Raw genomic sequence first — 19,325 nt, forward strand, 5'->3', positions numbered from 1 at the left:
GGTCTTGTCCGTGCGTCCGTCCGAAGTTCGTGACGCGCCTAGCTTGAAAAGCATTTGATATAAATTGATGAAGCCTTGCATGAGTCTTTATCACAATATGAACTGCGCACCTTGTATTTTTCGTCTGGCTCCCCCGTCTATTTTCAGAGTTATGGCCCCTGAAATGGTCAAAAATGCACATTTTTACCTTGTGACATGCCTAGCTCAATAAGTATTTGATATAAATTCATGAAACCTTGCATGAGTCTTAATCATGATATGAACTTCAGCACCTCTTATTTTTCATCTGACTCCGCCCCCTATTTTCAGAGTTAGGCCCCTGAAATAGTCAGGAAACCTTGCTGGAGTCTTTATCGTGATGTCACCTTGCACACTTGGCATTCTTCTGGAAAATCTTAGCTCTTATTACAGAGTTATGGCCCTTGAAATAGCCAAAATAGTGGATTTTTTGTTTGTGATGCTCATAGCTCAATAGCTCAAAAAGTATATGGCCTAGAATAATGAATCCTTTTCATAAAATGTTTGTTGAGGCTATACCCTCAAACTGAGACTGCAAACATTTGAATTATTGCCTCTGTTTGTTACAAATGTATCAGTGGGGGGCACACCCAGTGTCCTACAGACACATTCTAGTTTTAAGTTCAAATGTACATGTTAAACAGCGACACTTGGTGCAAACTACTTGAATATGATATTTTGTTCTAGTTACACTTCAAGCTCAAATTTCAAATAACTAAATAATAAATTCTAAAAGCTAAGCTTATTACAGTATACATACTCCATTCAAAATAATTTCATTAGTCACATACATTTATTATGTACACTTAAAACATTTGTTTTCTGTTAAATTGATCCTGACTAATAAAATTATTTGCTTCTTAGTAACATCCTTAACTTTTTGCTGGATATATTTCTTTGCCATTCCTCACCACAAACTCATTTGGCAGAGGATACCAATTTATCGAATTTACTTGTTTTTAATGTTACAGACCTATAGATACATAGGTTCAGCAAAAGTCAGTTTTTTTGTAGGGAATGTTCAAGCTTGTTTGATCTGCTGATTGATTAAAAGTGACCTCATGGGTACAAATATTTTCTGTTATAGCAATTGATAAGATATCAAAGAATTTATAAAACAAGGGGAAAAACTTTTGGCTCAAATAATTTGCTGAAACAGTGGTATTTAAAAATGTTAGCTGTATTGGAGAAATCGGCAGAAAAATCACACAGGCCAAACTATAATATTGAGCCGTGCCATGGGAAAACCAACATAGTGGCTTTGCGACCAGCATGGATCCAGACCAGCCTGCGTATCCGCGCAGTCTGGTCAGGATCCATGCTGTTCGCTAACGGTTTCTCTAATTGCAGTAGGCTTCAAAAGCGAACAGCATGGATCCAGACCAGCCTGCGTATCCACGCAGTCTGGTCAGGATCCATGCTGTTCGCTAACGGTTTCTCTAATTGCAGTAGGCTTTAAAAGCAAACAGCATGGATACTGACCAGACTGCGCGGATGTGCAGGCTGGTCTGGATCCATGCTGGTCGCAAACCCACTATGTTGGTTTTCTCATGGCACGGCTCATATGAGAAGTAGGATAGTCACACTGACACAAAACATTAAACATTAAGTCTGTGTAGATGTATTTATAGGTCTATAACATGAAACACTAGTCTTTCTCATTCAGTTGACTTAACCCTTACTCTGCTTACTATAATAAACTTGTCCATCTTCCAATGTGGACAGTACCACTAACTGTTAAAAGTGGTGATTACCATCTTCAAAATCAAATGAATATTACCTAAATGAAGTATCACTGGACTTGAATATAACTTCCTGCTTGTGTCTTATATATTTTATTTATCTGTGTCACTGAGGTTAAGGTTTGAGATCTGTTAACTTTGTGGTACAAGTCCTTTGATTATATCATAAATCACCTCAAAAATATATCAAGTTTTATGTGTTGTGAGATCTTGAAAAAGAATAGGACACTTGCATTTAAATAACACTGTTCACAGGAAGCTTTATTTTGTTGCTTGCTAATGTGATAAATATACATATTATTAAAAGATTTTTCCTTCAAAACACTTGAAGAGTTATATTTTAATTGCCACCTAACAAGACATATTAATCAGGTTCTACTCAGAGCTTTGAAAGCCTTTTAAAACAGTTGGCATACCAACTCAAACGTTTTAAATCTAAGTTTGGAGACCAGTCTCAGATCGCAGTGCTTTCATTGGTCAGTTTCAACATAGTACTCCAAAACAACCAATCAGCTGTGTCTGATGTTTTAAGACTGGTATTTATAATGAGTGAGACTGTTTTCAAATATAGAATAGAATAGGTTTATGCAAGCAGTGTTCAGCTTTCTAAATTGCCTCTTAAGTTCTGATAGAAAAAAGGATTTTATTTAAATTGCCAGGCATTTGTGTAATCATTATGTATATGAGGTTATATATTTTATACCAGATTTATATAGCACCCTTTCATGATAAACATGTTCAGGGGTGTTTTACATTCAAAGGCAGACACTTAGGGAGCCAAATTCACCCAGTACAGACATAGAGCAGTCCGACCAGAGGGACAGAGCGAGCCCCCAGAACAGAAAAGAGAACTCCTGTTGATACAGGTATCTCTGGCTAACTTAGCCTAGCTCTTTGCAAACAGACAGGATTCTTTAATTATGTCCAATGTATAGCACCAATGTGCATGAAACCCATTTTCCTGGAAAGAATCAGTAATGGCCTTTTAATCTTTGTACAACTTTTGGTTTTTAACCTTATTTCAGTGACATAAACTGTTTTTCAGGTAGCTACATGTATATCTGGTGCCCGTGCAGCAGGAGATGGCTGTATACAACCTTCACTGGAGATACTGGAGAGTGTCATTTTACACAGGTATAATTTGTACAGTATAAACGATTCTATGTAAATTAAGTTTTGTGCAATTATCTCCCCTTAATACTCAGAGGGTATAAAATGAGAGTAGTTTCAGTACTGAATTTATTCAGTAAGGTCAGTATACTCTGTACTGGAACTCATGAATTTAATATTCTGTTTACCACATATACAATACTGTCAGAAGAAAATGAGCAGACTATATTGACCTTTTAACTTTACATCAATTTAAAATGATAAAGAGGAGTAGGTGGGGATTTGATGTTGTTGTGAGGATGAAGGTTCTTGCAATTGGAATTTGATGCTTGTCATTGGAAACTACGTGAAATTAACTAAAACCAAGAAAAACTTGGAAAGTCCTTGGCAAAAATGCTTGAATTTCATCCAAAACTCATTGAAAAATGTTCTGTCAGAACCTTTTTGTGGAAAGAGTAAAGTCTAATAGAAGAAAATGAAGACAATTTGAAAAAAAAGAAGATATTTGGTCAATTCTCAATCAGGTTTGCACCAGTATTGGTCATAAGTATAGAGCATTTTATCAAAATAAAAGTTGTTTCAAGAAATCATTTTGAGAGAAAAATAAGAAAGTACTTGAAAAGTCTTTGTGGTGGCTGTTCTGTATGAACCATTTAACCTTTAGCCTGCTGGCAGAAAGTGATTCTGCCTTTGCGACCAGTGCAGACTAAGATGAGCATGCACATCTGTGCAGGCTCATCTTGGTCTACACTGGTCGCTGTTCAGTCAGTACATTTTCAGTGAACACCCCTTCAAATGATAAATGGTACTGCCAAAACTGAATGACAGACCAGTCCATTTTAGAAATTTAGCAAGCTAAAGTTTAAAATGTAAATTTCAGCACTGACATTGCCAAGATGGAATCCATGGAACAGTTCATCACAGCAGATAAAATCATACCATATATGCAGAGGTAAGAGCTGGTTTCTTAATATATTTGGGGGATTCCTCGGCCTGATTTGCTGTGTTTGTTATCCCCCGCTGATGAAATCGGGAGGAGGGTATTGAAATGGCGTTGTCCGTCCGTCACGTCCGTGCATCCGTGCGTCCGTCCACAGCCATTTCTCAGTAACTAGCAGGTGGAATTTCATGAAACTTGAAATAAACATGGACCAACATACTGCGATGATGCCTGTCAAGTTTTTTTTTGGATTGGTCAATTTCCCTTAGAGTTATTGCCCTTGATTTAATGAAAAATCCATGTCTGCAGCCATTTCTCAGTAACAAGCTGGTAGAATTTCATGAAACTTAAAATAAATATGAATCAACATACTTCGATGATGTCTGTCATTTTTTTTTTCAATTGGTCAATTTTCCTAAGAGTTATTGCCCTTTAATTGTTTGAAAATCTACAGATTTGTACATAACAAACCAACCAATCGGTAGAATTTCATAAAACTTCTTTCATTCTTTTCCATGAACATTTATTATAAACATGTGAAGTTGTGTACCCACACCTGGTCACCACCACCTTGCTTTCGTCCCCCCCCCCCACCCAAAAAGAAAAATTATTTCCTTTTTATACGCCCGTTTGAAAAACGGGACGTATTATGGGAACGCCCCTGGCGGGCGGGCGGCGTCCACAGACCTTGTCCGGAGCATATCTTCTACATGCATGAAGGGATTTTGATGAAACTTGGCACAGTTGTTCACCATCATGAGACGGAGTGTCATGCGCAAGAACCAGGTCCCTAGGTCTAAGGTCAAGGTCACACTTAGAGGTCAAAGGTCAAATTCAAGAATGACTTTGTCCGGACCATATCTTCTTCATGCATAGAGGGATTTTGATGAAAGTTGGCACAATTGTTCATCATCATGAGAAGGAGTGTCATGCGCAAGAACCAGATCCCTAGTCTAAGGTCAAGGTCACACTTAGAGGTCAAAGGATACAAGAATGAAAACTTTGTCCGGAGCATTTCTTCTTCATGCATAGAGGATTTTGATATAACTTGCACAAATGTTCACCACCATGAGGCGGAGTGTCATGCGCAAGAACCAGGTCTCTAGGTCTAAGGTCAAGGTCACACTTAGAGGTCAAATGATACAAGAATGAAAACCTTGTCCGGAGCATTTCTTCTTCATGCATAGAGGGATTTGATATAACTTGGCACAAATGTTCACCTCCACGAGACGTAGTGTCATGCGCAAGAACCAGGTCCCTAGGTCTAAGGTCAAGGTCACACTTAGAGGCCAAAGGTCAGATACAAGAATGACTTTGTCCGAAGCATTTCTTCTTCATGCATGGAGAGATTTTGATGTAACTTGACACAATATACACCATCATGAGACGAAGTGTCATGCGCAGTTCCCTTCTTTCGAATTACTTCCCTTTGTTGTTACTATAAATAGCTTATATTGTAACTTTTTCATTACTAGTCGTAGGGAAAAATCGAGACCACTTTTCTGTAGTACAACATGCATGCTACATCCAATTTTGAGGTGTATTTTGACCAGTCTCTACCTGGTAAAGATTTTTGTGAGGACTTACAATTTTTTTTTTTTTTTTTTTTTTTTTTTTTTTTTTTTTTAAGATTAACTTCCCTTAGTTGTTACTATAAATAACTTATATTGTAACTTTTTTATAATTGACCGTAGGGAAAAACCAAGACCACTTTTCTGTGGTACAACATAGATGTTACTTTCCAAGTTTAGGTGTATTTTAAGGTATCTCTACCTGGTAAGGAGTTTTTTTGTGGACTTAGAAAAACAAAACACTTAGTTATTACTAAACAACCACAAAATTAAAATTCCATTTGCAAATACAGGTGCTAGAGTAAAGAAATTTGCTGTGACGGGCGTATATTGTGACATTCTTGCACTCTTGTTATTATTATTTTTTTTCAAACCTTTGATGAATATTTATATTTATCAATGTGCAAAGTTGTACTGTTCCCCCACCTCACTCCTCCACCCAGTCATCACCCCCCACCACCACCACCATTTTTTATGCCCCCGACAGGAGGCATATAGTTTTTGAACCGTCTGTCGGTCTGTCCGCAGTTTTCGTGTCCGGTCCATATCTTTGTCATCGATGGATGGATTTTCAAATAACTTGGCATGAATGTGTACCACAGTAAGATGACGTGCAGTGCGCAAGACCCAGGTCCGTAGCTCAAAGGTCAAGGTCACACTTAGACGTTAAAGGATAGTGCATTGATGGGCGTGTCCGGTCCATATCTTTGTCATCGATGGATGGATTTTCAAATAACTTGGCATGAATGTGTACCACAGTAAGACTACGTGCGGTGCGCAAGACCCAGGTCCGTAGCTCAAAGGTCAAGGTCACACTTAGACGTTAAAGGATAGTGCATTGATGGGCGTGTCCGGTCCATATCTTTGTCATCGATGGATGGATTTTCAAATAACTTGGCATGAATGTGTACCACAGTAAGACGACGTGCAGTGCGCAAGACCCAGGTCCGTAGCTCAAAGGTCAAGGTCACACTTAGACGTTAAAGATCATTTTTCATGATAGTGCATTGATGGGCATGTCCGGTCCTTATCTTTGTCATTCATGCATGGATTTTAAAATAACTATGCATGAATGAGTGACACAGTAAGACGATGTGTCGCGCGCAAGACCCAGCTCCGTAGGTCAAAGGTCCTAAACTCTAACATTGGCCATAACTATTCATTCAAAGTGCCATCGGGGGCATGTGTCATCCTACGGAGACAGCTCTTGTTTTTTAGCTCACCTGAGCAATGCTCAGGTGAGTTTTTCTGATCGCTCGATGTCCGGCGTCCGTCGTCCGTCGTCTGTCGTCTGTCGTCCGTCGTCTGTCAACATTTAGCTTGTGTATGCGATAGAGGCTGTATTTTTCAATTAATCTTCATGAATATTGGTCAGAATGATAACCTTGATGAAATCTAGGCCGAGTTCGAAAATGGGTCATCTCGGGTCAAAAACTAGGTCACTAGGTCAAATCAAAGAAAAACCTTGTGAATGCGATAGAGACTGTATTTTTCATTTCTTCTTCATGAATATTGGTCAGAATGATAACTTTGATGAAATCTAGGAATCTAGGCCGAGTTCGAAAATGGGTCATCTCGGGTCAAAAACTAGGTCACTAGGTCAAATCAAAGAAAAACCTTGTGTATGCGATAGAGAAGGTATTTTTCAATTAATCTTCATGAATATTGGTCAGAATGATAACCTTGATAAAATCTAAGCCGAGTTCGAAAATGGGTCATCTCGGGTCAAAAACTAGGTCTTTAGGTCAAATCAAAGAAAAACCTTGTGTATGCAATAGAGGCTGTATTTTTCAATTCTTCTTCATGAAATTGGTCAGAATGATAACTTGATGAAATCTAGGCCGAGTTCGAAAATGGGTCATCTCGGGTCAAAAACTAGGTCACTAGGTCAAATCAAAGAAAAACCTTGTGTATGCGATAGAGGCTGTATTTTTCAATTGATCTTCATGAATTTTGGTCAGAATGATTGCCTTGATGAAATCAGGCCGAGTTCGAAAATGGGTCATCTCGGTTCAAAAACTAGGTCACTAGGTCAAATCAAAGAAAAACCTTGTGTATGCAATAGAGGCAGTATTTTTCAATTGATCTTCATGAATTTTGGTCAGAATGATAACCTTGATGAAATCTAGGCCGAGTTCGAAAATGGGTCATCTGGGTCAAAAACTAGGTCACTAGGTCATATCACGTAAAAACCTTGTGTATGCGATAGAGGCTGTATTTTTCAATTGATCTTCATGAATTTTGGTCAGAATGATTGCCTTGATGAATTTAGACCAAGTTCGAAAATGGGTCATCTGGGGTCAAAAACTAGTCACTAGGTCAAATCAAGAAAAACCTTGTGTATGCAATAGAGGCTGTATTTTTCAACTGATCTTCATGAAATTTAGCCAGAATGATTACCTTGATAAAATCTAGGCTGATTTCGAAAATGGTCATCTGGGATCAAAAACTAGGTCACTAGGTCAAATCGAAGAAAAACATTGTGTATGCAATAGAGGATGTATTTTTCAATTGATCTTCATGAAATTTGGTCAAGTGATTGCCTTGATGAAACTAGGTCGGTTTTGAATATGGGTTATCTGAGGTCAAAAACTAGGTCACTAGGTCAAATTAAAGAAAAATCTTGTGTATACGATAGAGACTGTTTTTTTCAGTTGATATTTATGAAATTTGGTCAGGTTGATTGCCTTAATGAAATCTAGGTCGACTTTGAATATGGATCATCTGAGGTAAAAAACTAGGTCACTTGGTCAAATCAAAGAAAAAACTTCTGTATGTGATAGAGGCTGTATTTTTCAGTTGATCTTCATGAATTTTGGTCAGAATGATTGCCTTGATAAAATCTAGGTCTAGTTTGAACATGGGTCATCTAGGGTCAAAAACTAGGTCATATCTAAGAAAATGCTTGTTTTATCGCAAGAGACCAATTTTTTAGTCCAATCTTAATGAAAATTGGTCAGAATATTTGTTTCCATGAAATCACTAGGTCAAACATGTTTTACACTGTTATGGAGTGTTTCTTAGGTGAGCGACCTAGGGCCATCTTGGCCCTCTTGTTTTTTTTTTGTTTTTTTTTCATTTTTAGTTTTCCATCCATATTTCAATATTTATAATCAACATTGATGATCAATGACAATATCAATGTTTTGTACCTTCACCCAGTCACCCCCGCTGCCCCCACTCCCCCAACCAAAAAATAGCATTCATTTTCTGTTAAATTGATTTTGACAAATGAAATTATTTGCTTCATAGTAACATCCTTAACTTTTTGCCGGATATATTTTTTTGCCATTCCTGACCACAAACCATTTCGGCGGGGGGATACCAATTCATCGAATTTGCTTGTTGTCACTTGTTTCTCATCTCTGTGGGTTTGAGCCCGGCTCAGTTCATCATATACCAAAGCCATCAAGCTGATGTTGGAAGTTTGTTTTCTGTAACCAGGTAGTTGTTAAAAATGTATGTTTTGATGGAGGAATATTTTACAATAACCGTGATAAAACTACATATACTAGTTAGGATGGCTGATGTTTTTTAGGCAAGATGGTAGTTTAAAGGCATTGACCTCCAGATTTTGGCTAAAAAATGATCTTTCATTCAAATTGAAGTTTGGTCATATTATGAACATTAGAATATGAGTTTTTGTTTCTAAACTATTTTAAAAATGCTAAATCAAGAAAAAAAGATGACCGCGTCGGGAAGCGAACCCGGACCGCCATGGCAATAAAGAAGTTCTCCACTATCATTACCAATACGGCTATAGAGGATTTAGTCTTCAATGCGCATTAAATATAGATATGTATAATCGGGGCAGTTTACCTTACGTAAAGCGTTACAAAGGATTTTCGATTTTCATAGTAAAAAGTAGTAAAAACAACTATAATTCTTATGTGTTTCCGTAACATATAGTCTGTCAGTAGTAGAGTTTCAAAGCATTTTTAAGAAATACAGCATTTATTTCTAGATATCTAAAAAAAAAAATCCTTTTTATACAGCTGTCTCTGAAAGAGGGGGGTGTATTATATGAACATCTGTTGAACAGTTTTAATCGGATCTTCACCAAACTTGCTGACAATGTTTGTGGGCATAATATCTCGGCCAAATTCGATAGCCAGCCAAATCGTCCCAGGCACTCTTGGATTATAGCCCTTGAATTACTTAAAAAAACTGCGAATTTAGTCTTGTCCGCACTCCAAGTCAAACAGTTTTCATCTGATCTACATCGTAAAAAGTAGTAAAAACAACTAATTCTTGTGTTTCAGTAACATATATTCTGTCAGTAGTCAAGTTTCAAAGCATTTTTAAGAAATACAGCATTTATTTCTAGATATCTAAAAAAATCCTTTTTATAAAACTGTCTCTGAAAGAGCAGGGTGTATTATATGAACATCTGTTGAACAGTTTTCATCGGATCTTCACCAAACTTGCTGACAATGTTTGTGGGCATAATATCTCGATCAAGTGTGATAACCACCAAAATCGCCCAAGGCACTCTTGGAATATGCCCCTTGAATTAAGCCAAGTTCGATGACGGGCGTATTTTGTGACGGTCAGGCACTCTTGTTTGTTTTCGAAGGATCTGGAGGCCAGTTTCTGTACTATAGTTAGTATTTCCAGAAATTTAATGAGTATGAGTTTGTTTGTGTGTGAAAAGTGGTGTTGTGTGTGTGGGGGGGGGGGGGGGCATGCATGTAATACTTCTTGACTTATTTGTTGTAAGAATGGGGTTGAGGGGCTGAGTTGGGGTACATGTACTTGTACTTTACTATTCTTTGCATAAACAAACATGAAAGTTACGCTTAGTTTAAGGATATGCTGTTTATATCCCAGACTGTTTCTCATATTTCCAGTTCCAATGCAGACGTACAACAAAGTGCATTAGCACTGTTGAATGCCATGTTTATCAAGTCTTCACCAGATAAAAAACAGGTAACTATGATTCTTTCTTACAATTCAGCTTAATTGTTACTCCGAATTTAGAACAGTTAGTTAACAGTTTACAACATGTTACTGCTGACTTATTTCTTGACACTTGTTTATGTACTGTAAAAGTAGAAATTTTCGCAAGAGTTTTTATTTTTCACTGTAATCGCGAGGCCTTATATCTCATGAAAATTAATCCTCACATAAAATAATCACCATTGGTATAATTCAAATTTAAGTTGGATATCATTTTTACAATTTCACGAATATTAAACCTCGCAAACATACTCACAATTTCAAATTCGCGAAATTTTGACTCAGCGAAAATATGTGCTTTTACAGTAAATGTTACATAATTTACTAAAGTTCCTTTGGATTGATAGCCAGTTTGAAAAACTTCAGTCTCACATAAAAAAAAAGATCTTGTAATTATGTCTCCCCAGGAGACATATTGTTTTTGCCCTGTCCATCCGTCCGTCCTTCCGTCCGTCCGTCTGTACGTACGTCACACTTCATTTCCGAGCAATAACTGGAGAACCATTTGACCTAGAGGCTTCAAACTTCAAAGGGTTGTAGGGCTGCTGGAGTAGACGACCCCTATTGTTTTTGGGGTCACTCCGTCGAAGGTCAAGGTCACAGGGGCCTGAACATTGAAAACCATTTCCGATCAATAACTAGAGAACCACTTGACCCAGAATATTGAAACTTCATAGGATGATTGATCATGAAGAGTAGATGACCCCTATTGATTTTGGGGTCACTCCGTCAAAGGTCAAGGTCACAGGGGCCTGAACATTGAAAACCATTTCCGATCAATAATTAGAGAACCTTTTGACCCAGAATGTTGAAACTTCATAGGATGATTGGTCATGAAGAGTAGATGACCCCTATTGATTTTGGGATCACTGCGTCAAAGGTCAAGGTCACAGGGGCCTGAACATTGAAAACCATTTCCGATCAATAATTAGAGAACCACTTGACCCAGAATGTTGAAACTTCATAGGATGATTGTTTATGCAGAGTAAATGACCCCTATTGTTTTTGGGGTCACTCTGTTAAAGGTCAAGGTCACAGGGGCTTGAACATTGATAACAAGTTCCGATCAATAACTTGAGAACCACTTGACCCAGAATGTTGAAACTTCATAGGATGATTGAACATGCAGAGTAGATGACCCCTATTGATTTTGGGGTCAGTCTATTAAAGGTCAAGGTCGCAGTGGCCTGTTTATGTAAAATCATTTTTTGGAAATAACTTGAGAACCACTTGACCTACAATGTTGAAACTTAATAGGATGATTGGACATGCAGAATAGATGACCCCTATTTATTTTGAGGTTACTTGATCAAAGGTCAAGGTCACAGGAGCCTGAACAGTGACTTGAGAACCACTAGGCCAAGAGTGTTGAAATATAGCGGGATGACTGGACATGCCAAGTAGATGATCCCTATTGCAGCCAACCATCAGTGTCTCTTTGACTTTCGCTCCTGACCCCTATTGAGTTCTTGCCTATAGGACTTTGCATTGGGGGAGACATGCGTTTTTAGCTCACCTGTCACATAGTGACAAGGTGAGCTTTTGTGATCACGCAGCGTCCGTCGTCCGTCGTCCGTGCGTCCGTCCGTCAGTCCGTCCGTAAACTTTTGCTTGTGACCACTCTAGAGGTCACATTTTTTGTGGGATCTTTATGAAAGTTGGTCAGAATGTTCATCTTGATGATATCTAGGTCAAGTTCGAAACTCGGTCACGTGCCATCAAAAACTAGGTCAGTAGGTCTAAAAATAGAAAAACCTTGTGACCTCTCTAGAGGCCATATATTTCACAAGATCTTCATGAAAATTGGTCAGAACGTTCACCTTGTTGATATCTAGGTCAAGTTCGAAACTGGGTCACGTGCCATCAAAAACTAGGTCAGTAGGTCAAATATAAGAAAAACCTTGTGACCTCTCTAAAGGCCATATTTTTCATGGGATCTGTATGAAAGTTGGTCTGAATGTTCATCTTGATGATATCTAGGTCAAGTTCGAAACTGGGTCATGTGCGTTCAAAAACTAGGTCAGTAGGTCTAAAAATAGAAAAACTTTGCGACCTCTCTAGAGGCCATATTTTTCATGAGATCTTCATGAAAATTGGTCAGAATGCTCACCTTTATGATATCTAGGTCAAGTTCGAAAGTGGGTCACGTCCCCTTAAAAACTAGGTCAGTAGGTCAAATAATAGAAAAACCTTGTGACCTCTCTAGAGGCCATATTTTTCATGGGATCTGTATGAAAGTTGGTCTGAATGTTCATCTTGATGATATCTAGGTCAAGTTCGAAACAGGGTCACGTGCGGTCAAAAACTAGGTCAGTAGGTCAAATAATAGAAAAACCTTGTGACCTCTCTAAAGGCCATATTTTTCATGGGATCTGTATGAAAGTTGGTCTGAATGTTCATCTTGATGACATCTAGGTCAAGTTCGAAACAGGGTCATGTGCGGTCAAAAACTAGGTCAGTAGGTCTAAAAATAGAAAAACCTTGTGACCTCTCTAGAGGCCATACTTGTGAATGGATCTGTATGAAAATTGGTCAGAATGTTCATCTTGATGATATCTAGGTCATTTTCGAAAGTGGGTCACATGCCTTCAAAAATTAGGTCAGTAGGTCAAATAATGCAAAAAATGTTGTGACCTCTCTAGAGGCCATATTTTTCATGGGATCTGTATGAAAGTTGGTCTGAATGTTTATCTTGATGATATATAGGTCAAGTTTGAAACTGGGTCAACTGCGATCAAAAACTAGGTCAGTAGATCTTGAAATAGAAGAACCTTGTGACCTCTCTAGAGGCCATACCCTTGAATGAATCTTCATTAAAATTGGTCAGAATGTTCACCTTGATGATATCTAGGTCAAGTTTGAAACTGGGTCACGTGCCATAAAAAACTAGGTCAGTAGGTCAAATAATAAAAAAATCTTGTGACCTCTCTAGAGGCCATACTTTTCATGGGATATGTATGAAATTTGGTCTGAATGTTCATCTTTGATGATATCTAGGCCAAGTTTGAAACTGTGTTAACTGCAGTCAAAAACTAGGTCAGTAGGTATAAAAATAGAAAAACCTTGTGACCTCTATTTTTCAATGGATCTTCATGAAAAGTGGTCAGAATTTTTATCTTGATAATATCTAGGTCAAGTTCAAAACTGGGTCACATGAGCTCAAAAACTAGGTCACTATGTCAAATAATAGAAAAAACGACGTCATACCCAAAACTGGGTCATGTGGGAAGAGGTGAGCGATTCAGGACCATCATGGTCCTCTTGTTTTACAAAAGCATTTTCTAGTTTTTTTTTATTATTTTCTGTATTGTTTACTTACATTTTATGTATTTTTTTCCATCCATTCTGAACATGTGATGTCTTTTGTATACTTTTTGAAGACTGAAAAGAATGTAAAAAAAAAGCCCTGCTGACTCCAAGATGACGTATTAGAAAAAAAAACTAGAAATGTAAAGAAGAAAAAGTGTCTATGGCCAAGATAAAATACAAGATAGGCCATGATGGAACTTCTCTTTATAAACATGTAACATTCAAGCTTTTATCTGTTTTTAGCTCACCAGAGCACAAAGTGCTCAAAGTGAGCTATTGTGACTGGTCATTGTCCAGCGTACGTCGGCATGCATCGTCCGGCGTCAGTCGTCCGTCAACATTTACCTTGCGAACACTCTAGAGGCCACGTTTGTGACCCAATCTTTATGAAACTTAGTCAGAATGTTAGTCTTCATGATATCTAGGTCAAGTTCGAAACTGGGTCATTAGGGGTCAAAAATTAGGCCAGTAGGTCAGATCAAAGGAAAAGCTTGTGAACACTCTAGAGACCACATTTTTGACCCAATCTTTATGAAACTTGGTCAGAATGTTAGTCTTGATGATCATTAGGTCAAATTTGAAACTAGGTCATGTAGGGTCAAAAACTAGGTCAGTAGGTCAGATCAAAGAAAAGCTTGTGAACACTCTAGAGACCACATTTTTGATCCAATCTTTATGAAACTTGGTCAGAATGTTAGTCTTGATAATCTCTAGTTCAAGTTCGAAACTGGGTCATGTGGTATCAAAAACTAGGTCAGTAAATCAGATCAAAGGAATAGCTTGTGAACATTCTAGAGACCACATTTGCACCCCAATCTTCATGAAACTTGATCAGAATGTTAGTATTGATGATCTCTAGGTCAAGTTTGAATTTGGGTTATGTTGGTAAGCTTGTGAACACTCTAGAGGACACCGTAACTGTTGTGACCCAATATTTATGAAACTTAGTCAGAAAGTTTGGCTTGAAGATTTCTAGGTTAAGTTTGAATCTGGGTCATGTGGGTTCAAAAACTGGGTCACCTGGTCAAATCAAAGGAAAAGCTTGTGAACACTTTAGGGGCCACATTTGTGACTCAGTCTTTATGAAACTAGGTCAGAATGTTTGTCTTTATCATTTCTAGGTCAAGTTTGAATCTGGGTCATGTGGGGTCACAAACTAGGTCAGTAGGCCAGATCAAAGGAAAATCTTTTCAACACGAGACCACAATTTAAGTTTGAAACTTATGAGAATTTTTCAGAATGTTTGTTTTGATAATCTATAGGTCAAGTTCGAATCTGGGTCATTGAGGTCAAAAACTAGGTCACTGGTCAAATCAAAGGAAAACCTTTTGAACACTCTAGAGGCCACAGTTGTAATCAAATCTTTATGAAATTTAGTCAAAATGTTTGTCTTGATGATCTTTAGGTCAAGTTCAGCTCTTGGTCATTAGGGGTCAAAAACTAGGTCAGTAGGCCAGATCAACTCTGGTGAGCGATGTATAGGGCCATCATGGCCCTCTTGTTTATAAATGGATATTTTATATTTTCAGAAATTAGCAAACTCCTTCCAGTCTAAAATGTTTAGAAATGTACTTTTAACTGTAAGTATATGACTGCACTTTTCTAGTTTTGTTTAGCCCTTACCCTGCTAAATTTCTAAAATGGACTGGTCCATCATCCGATTGGGCAGCATCACCTATTATTCAAAGTGGTGTTCACTGAAAATTTACTGACTGAATAGTGAACAGTGCAGACCATGATTAGACTGATCTTGGACTGCACTGGTTGCAAAGGCAAAATCACTTACCACCAGCAGGCTAAGAGTTAAAGAAACATTTCGTAGGTCTTTAAAACCATTTCATAACTTTTATTTAGAAAGAAATGTTCTAATTTTTTTTGTTTTTTTGTTTTTTTATATAAACCAAGAACATATAATAATTCAGTGGGTACATATATACTTATTCATTTTGGACTTACTTTCATTGATAAAATCAGTGTATTAACATTTATTTTTCATGTATATGTACCTACAAAATAACAGTTTTTTGCTGAAATCACAGTATTTTATTCCTGCAAAATTGGACAGATTCATAGTATGTTACATTCTAAACAGATTATATCATTCAGATTTAAAGAAGTGAAGTATATGACAATTTATATTGTGTTTTCAGGGCATTTTGAATTCAGTACAAAATATTGGACCAGAGATGTGCCATCAGTTGTACACATTGCAACGTTTAATGTTAAATATGTACGAGAGTAGAATGAAAACAGGAATCAATGTGAACGAAACAGCTCAGGTATGTCAGGGGTCAAAATTTGTATTAAAATGATAACAAAGTACGAAAAGAAATAGTTTGTTTTCCTGTTATATGTTAAAGAATAAACCTGGAAGTGTGACAGTATTATGTAACAAAAACATACTTGAGCCGTGCCATGAGAAAATGAACATAGTGGCTTTGCGACCAGCATGGATCCAGACCAGGCTGCGCATCCGCGCAGTCTGGTCAGGATCCATGCTGTTCGCTAACAGTTTCTCCAATTCCAATAGGCTTTAAAAGCGAACAGCATGGAGCCTGACCAGACTGCACGGATGCGCAGGCTGGTCTGGATCCATGCTGGTCGCAAACCCACTATGTTGGTTTTCTCATGGCACGGCTCACTTCATAGCGGCAAACATCATTTGTGACGGACTGCAAATGAAACTGAAAATGGAACTTGAAAGACAGATGTTTGATGGATGTCATGTTAAAATCACATTATAACCGAAACAGTAATTTTAGCGTCGAATAAAATCATTGTGCTTAAGTGATTTTATTTCTACGCATCTGAACCTCAAATACTGATTTATATGATGATAATGTCCTTGATTATTATATGATGATAATGTCCTTGATTATTACAATATATCATGAGTGACTCTACCATTTTTGAATGTGTAAAATATGATGTTCGTAGGTGTAAAATGTTTTTGAGCCTTCATGATATTGTGAAAGAAACAAAATTTTGTTTTTATTAGCTCACCTGTCACAAAGTGACAAGGTGAGCTTTTGTGATCGCGCGTCGTCCGTCGTCCGTCCGTCCGTGCGTGCGTGCGTGCGTCCGTAAACTTTTGCTTGTGACCACTCTAGAGGTCACATTTTTCATGGGATCTTTATGAAAATTGGTCAGAATGTTCACCTTGATGATATCTTGGTCAAGTTCGAAACTGGGTCACGTGCCATCAAAAACTAGGTCAGTAGGTCTAAAAATAGAAAAACCTTGTGACCTCTCTAGAGGCCATATATTTCACAAGATCTTCATGAAAATTGGTCAGGATTTCACCTGATGATATCTAGGTCAAGTTCGAAACTGGGTCACGTGGGTCAAAAACTAGGTCAGTAGGTCTAAAAATAGAAAAACCTTGTGACCTCTCTAGAGGCCATATTTTTCATGAGATCTTCATGAATGTTGGTCGAATGTTCACCTTGATGATAATCTAGGTCAAGTTCGAAACTGGGTCACGTGGGTCAAAAACTAGGTCAGTAGGTCTAAAAATAGAAAAACCTTGTGACCTCTCTAGAGGCCATATTTTTCATGAGATCTTCATGAATATTGGTCAGAATGTTCACCTTGATGATATCTAGGTCAAGTTCGAAACTGGGTCACGTGGGTGTCAAAAACTAGGTCATTAGGTCTAAAAATAGAAAAAACCTTGTGACCTCTCTAGAGGCCATATTTCTCAATGGATCTTCATGAAAATGGTCAGAATGTTCAGCTTGATGATATCTAGGTCAAGTTCGAAACTGGGTCTTGTGGGGGTAAAAACTATGTCAGTAGATCTAAAAATAGAAAAACCTTGTGACCTCTCTAGAGGCCATATATTTTCATGAGATCTTCATGAATATTGGTCAGAATGTTCACCTTGATGATATCTAGTCAAGTTCGATACTGGGTCATGTGGGATCAAAACTAGGTCAGTAGGTCTAAAAATAGAAAAACCTTGTGACCTCTCTAGAGGCCATATTTCTCAATGGATCTTCATGAAAATTGGTCAGAATGTTCACCTTGATGATATCTAGATCAAGTTCGAAACTGGGTCACGTGTGGTTAAAAACTAGGTCAGTAGATCTAAAAATAGAAAAACCTTGTGACCTCTCTAGAGGCCATATTTTTCATGAGATCTTCATGAATGTTGGTCAGAATGTTCACCTTGATGATATCTAGGTCAAGTTCGAAACTGGGTCACGTGGGGTCAAAAACTAGGTCAGTAGGTCTAAAAATAGAAAAACCTTGTGACCTCTCTAGAGGCCATATTTTTCATGAGATCTTCATGAATATTGGTCAGAATGTTCACCTTGATGATATCTAGGTCAAGTTCGAAACTGGGTCACGTGGGGTCTAAAACTAGGTCATTAGGTCTAAAAATAGAAAAACCTTGTGACCTCTCTAGAGGCCATATTTCTCAATGGATCTTCATGAAAATTGGTCAGAATGTTCAGCTTGATGATATCTAGGTCAAGTTCGAAACTGGGTCACGTGGGGTAAAAACTAGGTCAGTAGATCTAAAAATAGAAAAACCTTGTGACCTCTCTAGAGGCCATATTTTTCATGAGATCTTCATGAATATTGGTCAGAATGTTCACCTTGATGATATCTAGGTCAAGTTCGATACTGGTCATGTGGGATCAAAAACTAGGTCAGTAGGTCTAAAAATAGAAAAAACCTTGTGACCTCTCTAGAGGCCATATTTCTCAATGGATCTTCATGAAAATTGGTCAGAATGTTCACCTTGATGATATCTAGATCAAGTTCGAAACTGGGTCACGTGTGGTTAAAACTAGGTCAGTAGATCTAAAAATAGAAAAACCTTGTGACCTCTCTAGAGGCCATATTTTTCATGAGATCTTCATGAATATTGGTCAGAAGGTTCGTCTTGATGATTTCTAGGTCAGGTCGAAACTGGGTCACGTGGGGTCAAAAACTAGGTCAGTAGGTCTAAAAATAGAAAAATACCTTGTGACCTCTCTAGAGGCCATATTTTTCATGAGATCTTATGAAAATTGGTGAGACTGTTCAGCTTGATGATATCTAGGTCAGGTTCGTAACTGGTCATGTGCCGTCAAAAACTAGGTCAGTAGGTCGAAAAATAGAAAAAACCTTGTGACCTTTCTAGAGGCCATATTTTTCACGAGATCTTCATGAAAATTGGTGAGAATGTTCACCTTGATGATATCTAGGTCAAGTTTAAAAGTGGGTCACGTGCCTTCAAAAACTAGGTCATTAGGTCAAATAATAGAAAAACCTTGTGACCTCTCTAGAGGCCATATTTTTCAATGGATCTTCATGAAAATTGGTCAGAATTTTTTATCTTGATGATATCTAGGTCACATGTGCTGAAAAACTAGGTCACTTTGTCAAATGATAGAAATAACGACATCATACTCAGTTCAACACTGGGTCATGTGGGGATAGGTGAGCGATTCAGGACCATCATGGTCCTCTTGTTTTATGATTTTGTCAGTGACTTTCACCAATTTTGGACATTTGGCCTCACAACCATTGAAAAATACCTGTATTGAAATGTTAGTGACTGAATTCTCATAGAATGTCTGTGTTCTGTATTCCAACATCCCAGTTCTTTATTATATTACAAAGTCCATATACTGGGACCTGTACAAGTAGTAAATTCTATAAAAAAAAGAGGGCATTCTGATT

General features: G+C 37.8%; 1 protein-coding gene across 1 annotated transcript in view; it reads left to right on the plus strand.

The window, feature by feature from the left end:
• Window positions 1-19,325, plus strand: part of LOC123548863 (engulfment and cell motility protein 1-like) — a 70,179-nt gene that overhangs the window by 24,056 nt on the left and 26,798 nt on the right. The window contains exons 7-11 of the mRNA XM_053546818.1: window positions 2,806-2,894; window positions 3,751-3,822; window positions 10,232-10,310; window positions 15,179-15,229; window positions 15,800-15,928. Coding sequence (XP_053402793.1) covers window positions 2,806-2,894; window positions 3,751-3,822; window positions 10,232-10,310; window positions 15,179-15,229; window positions 15,800-15,928 — 420 coding nt within the window. The remainder of the gene's footprint in view (window positions 1-2,805; window positions 2,895-3,750; window positions 3,823-10,231; window positions 10,311-15,178; window positions 15,230-15,799; window positions 15,929-19,325) is intronic.

The sequence above is a fragment of the Mercenaria mercenaria genome, chromosome 6 (assembly GCF_021730395.1).
Source record: "Mercenaria mercenaria strain notata chromosome 6, MADL_Memer_1, whole genome shotgun sequence".
NCBI lineage: Eukaryota > Metazoa > Mollusca > Bivalvia > Venerida > Veneridae > Mercenaria > Mercenaria mercenaria.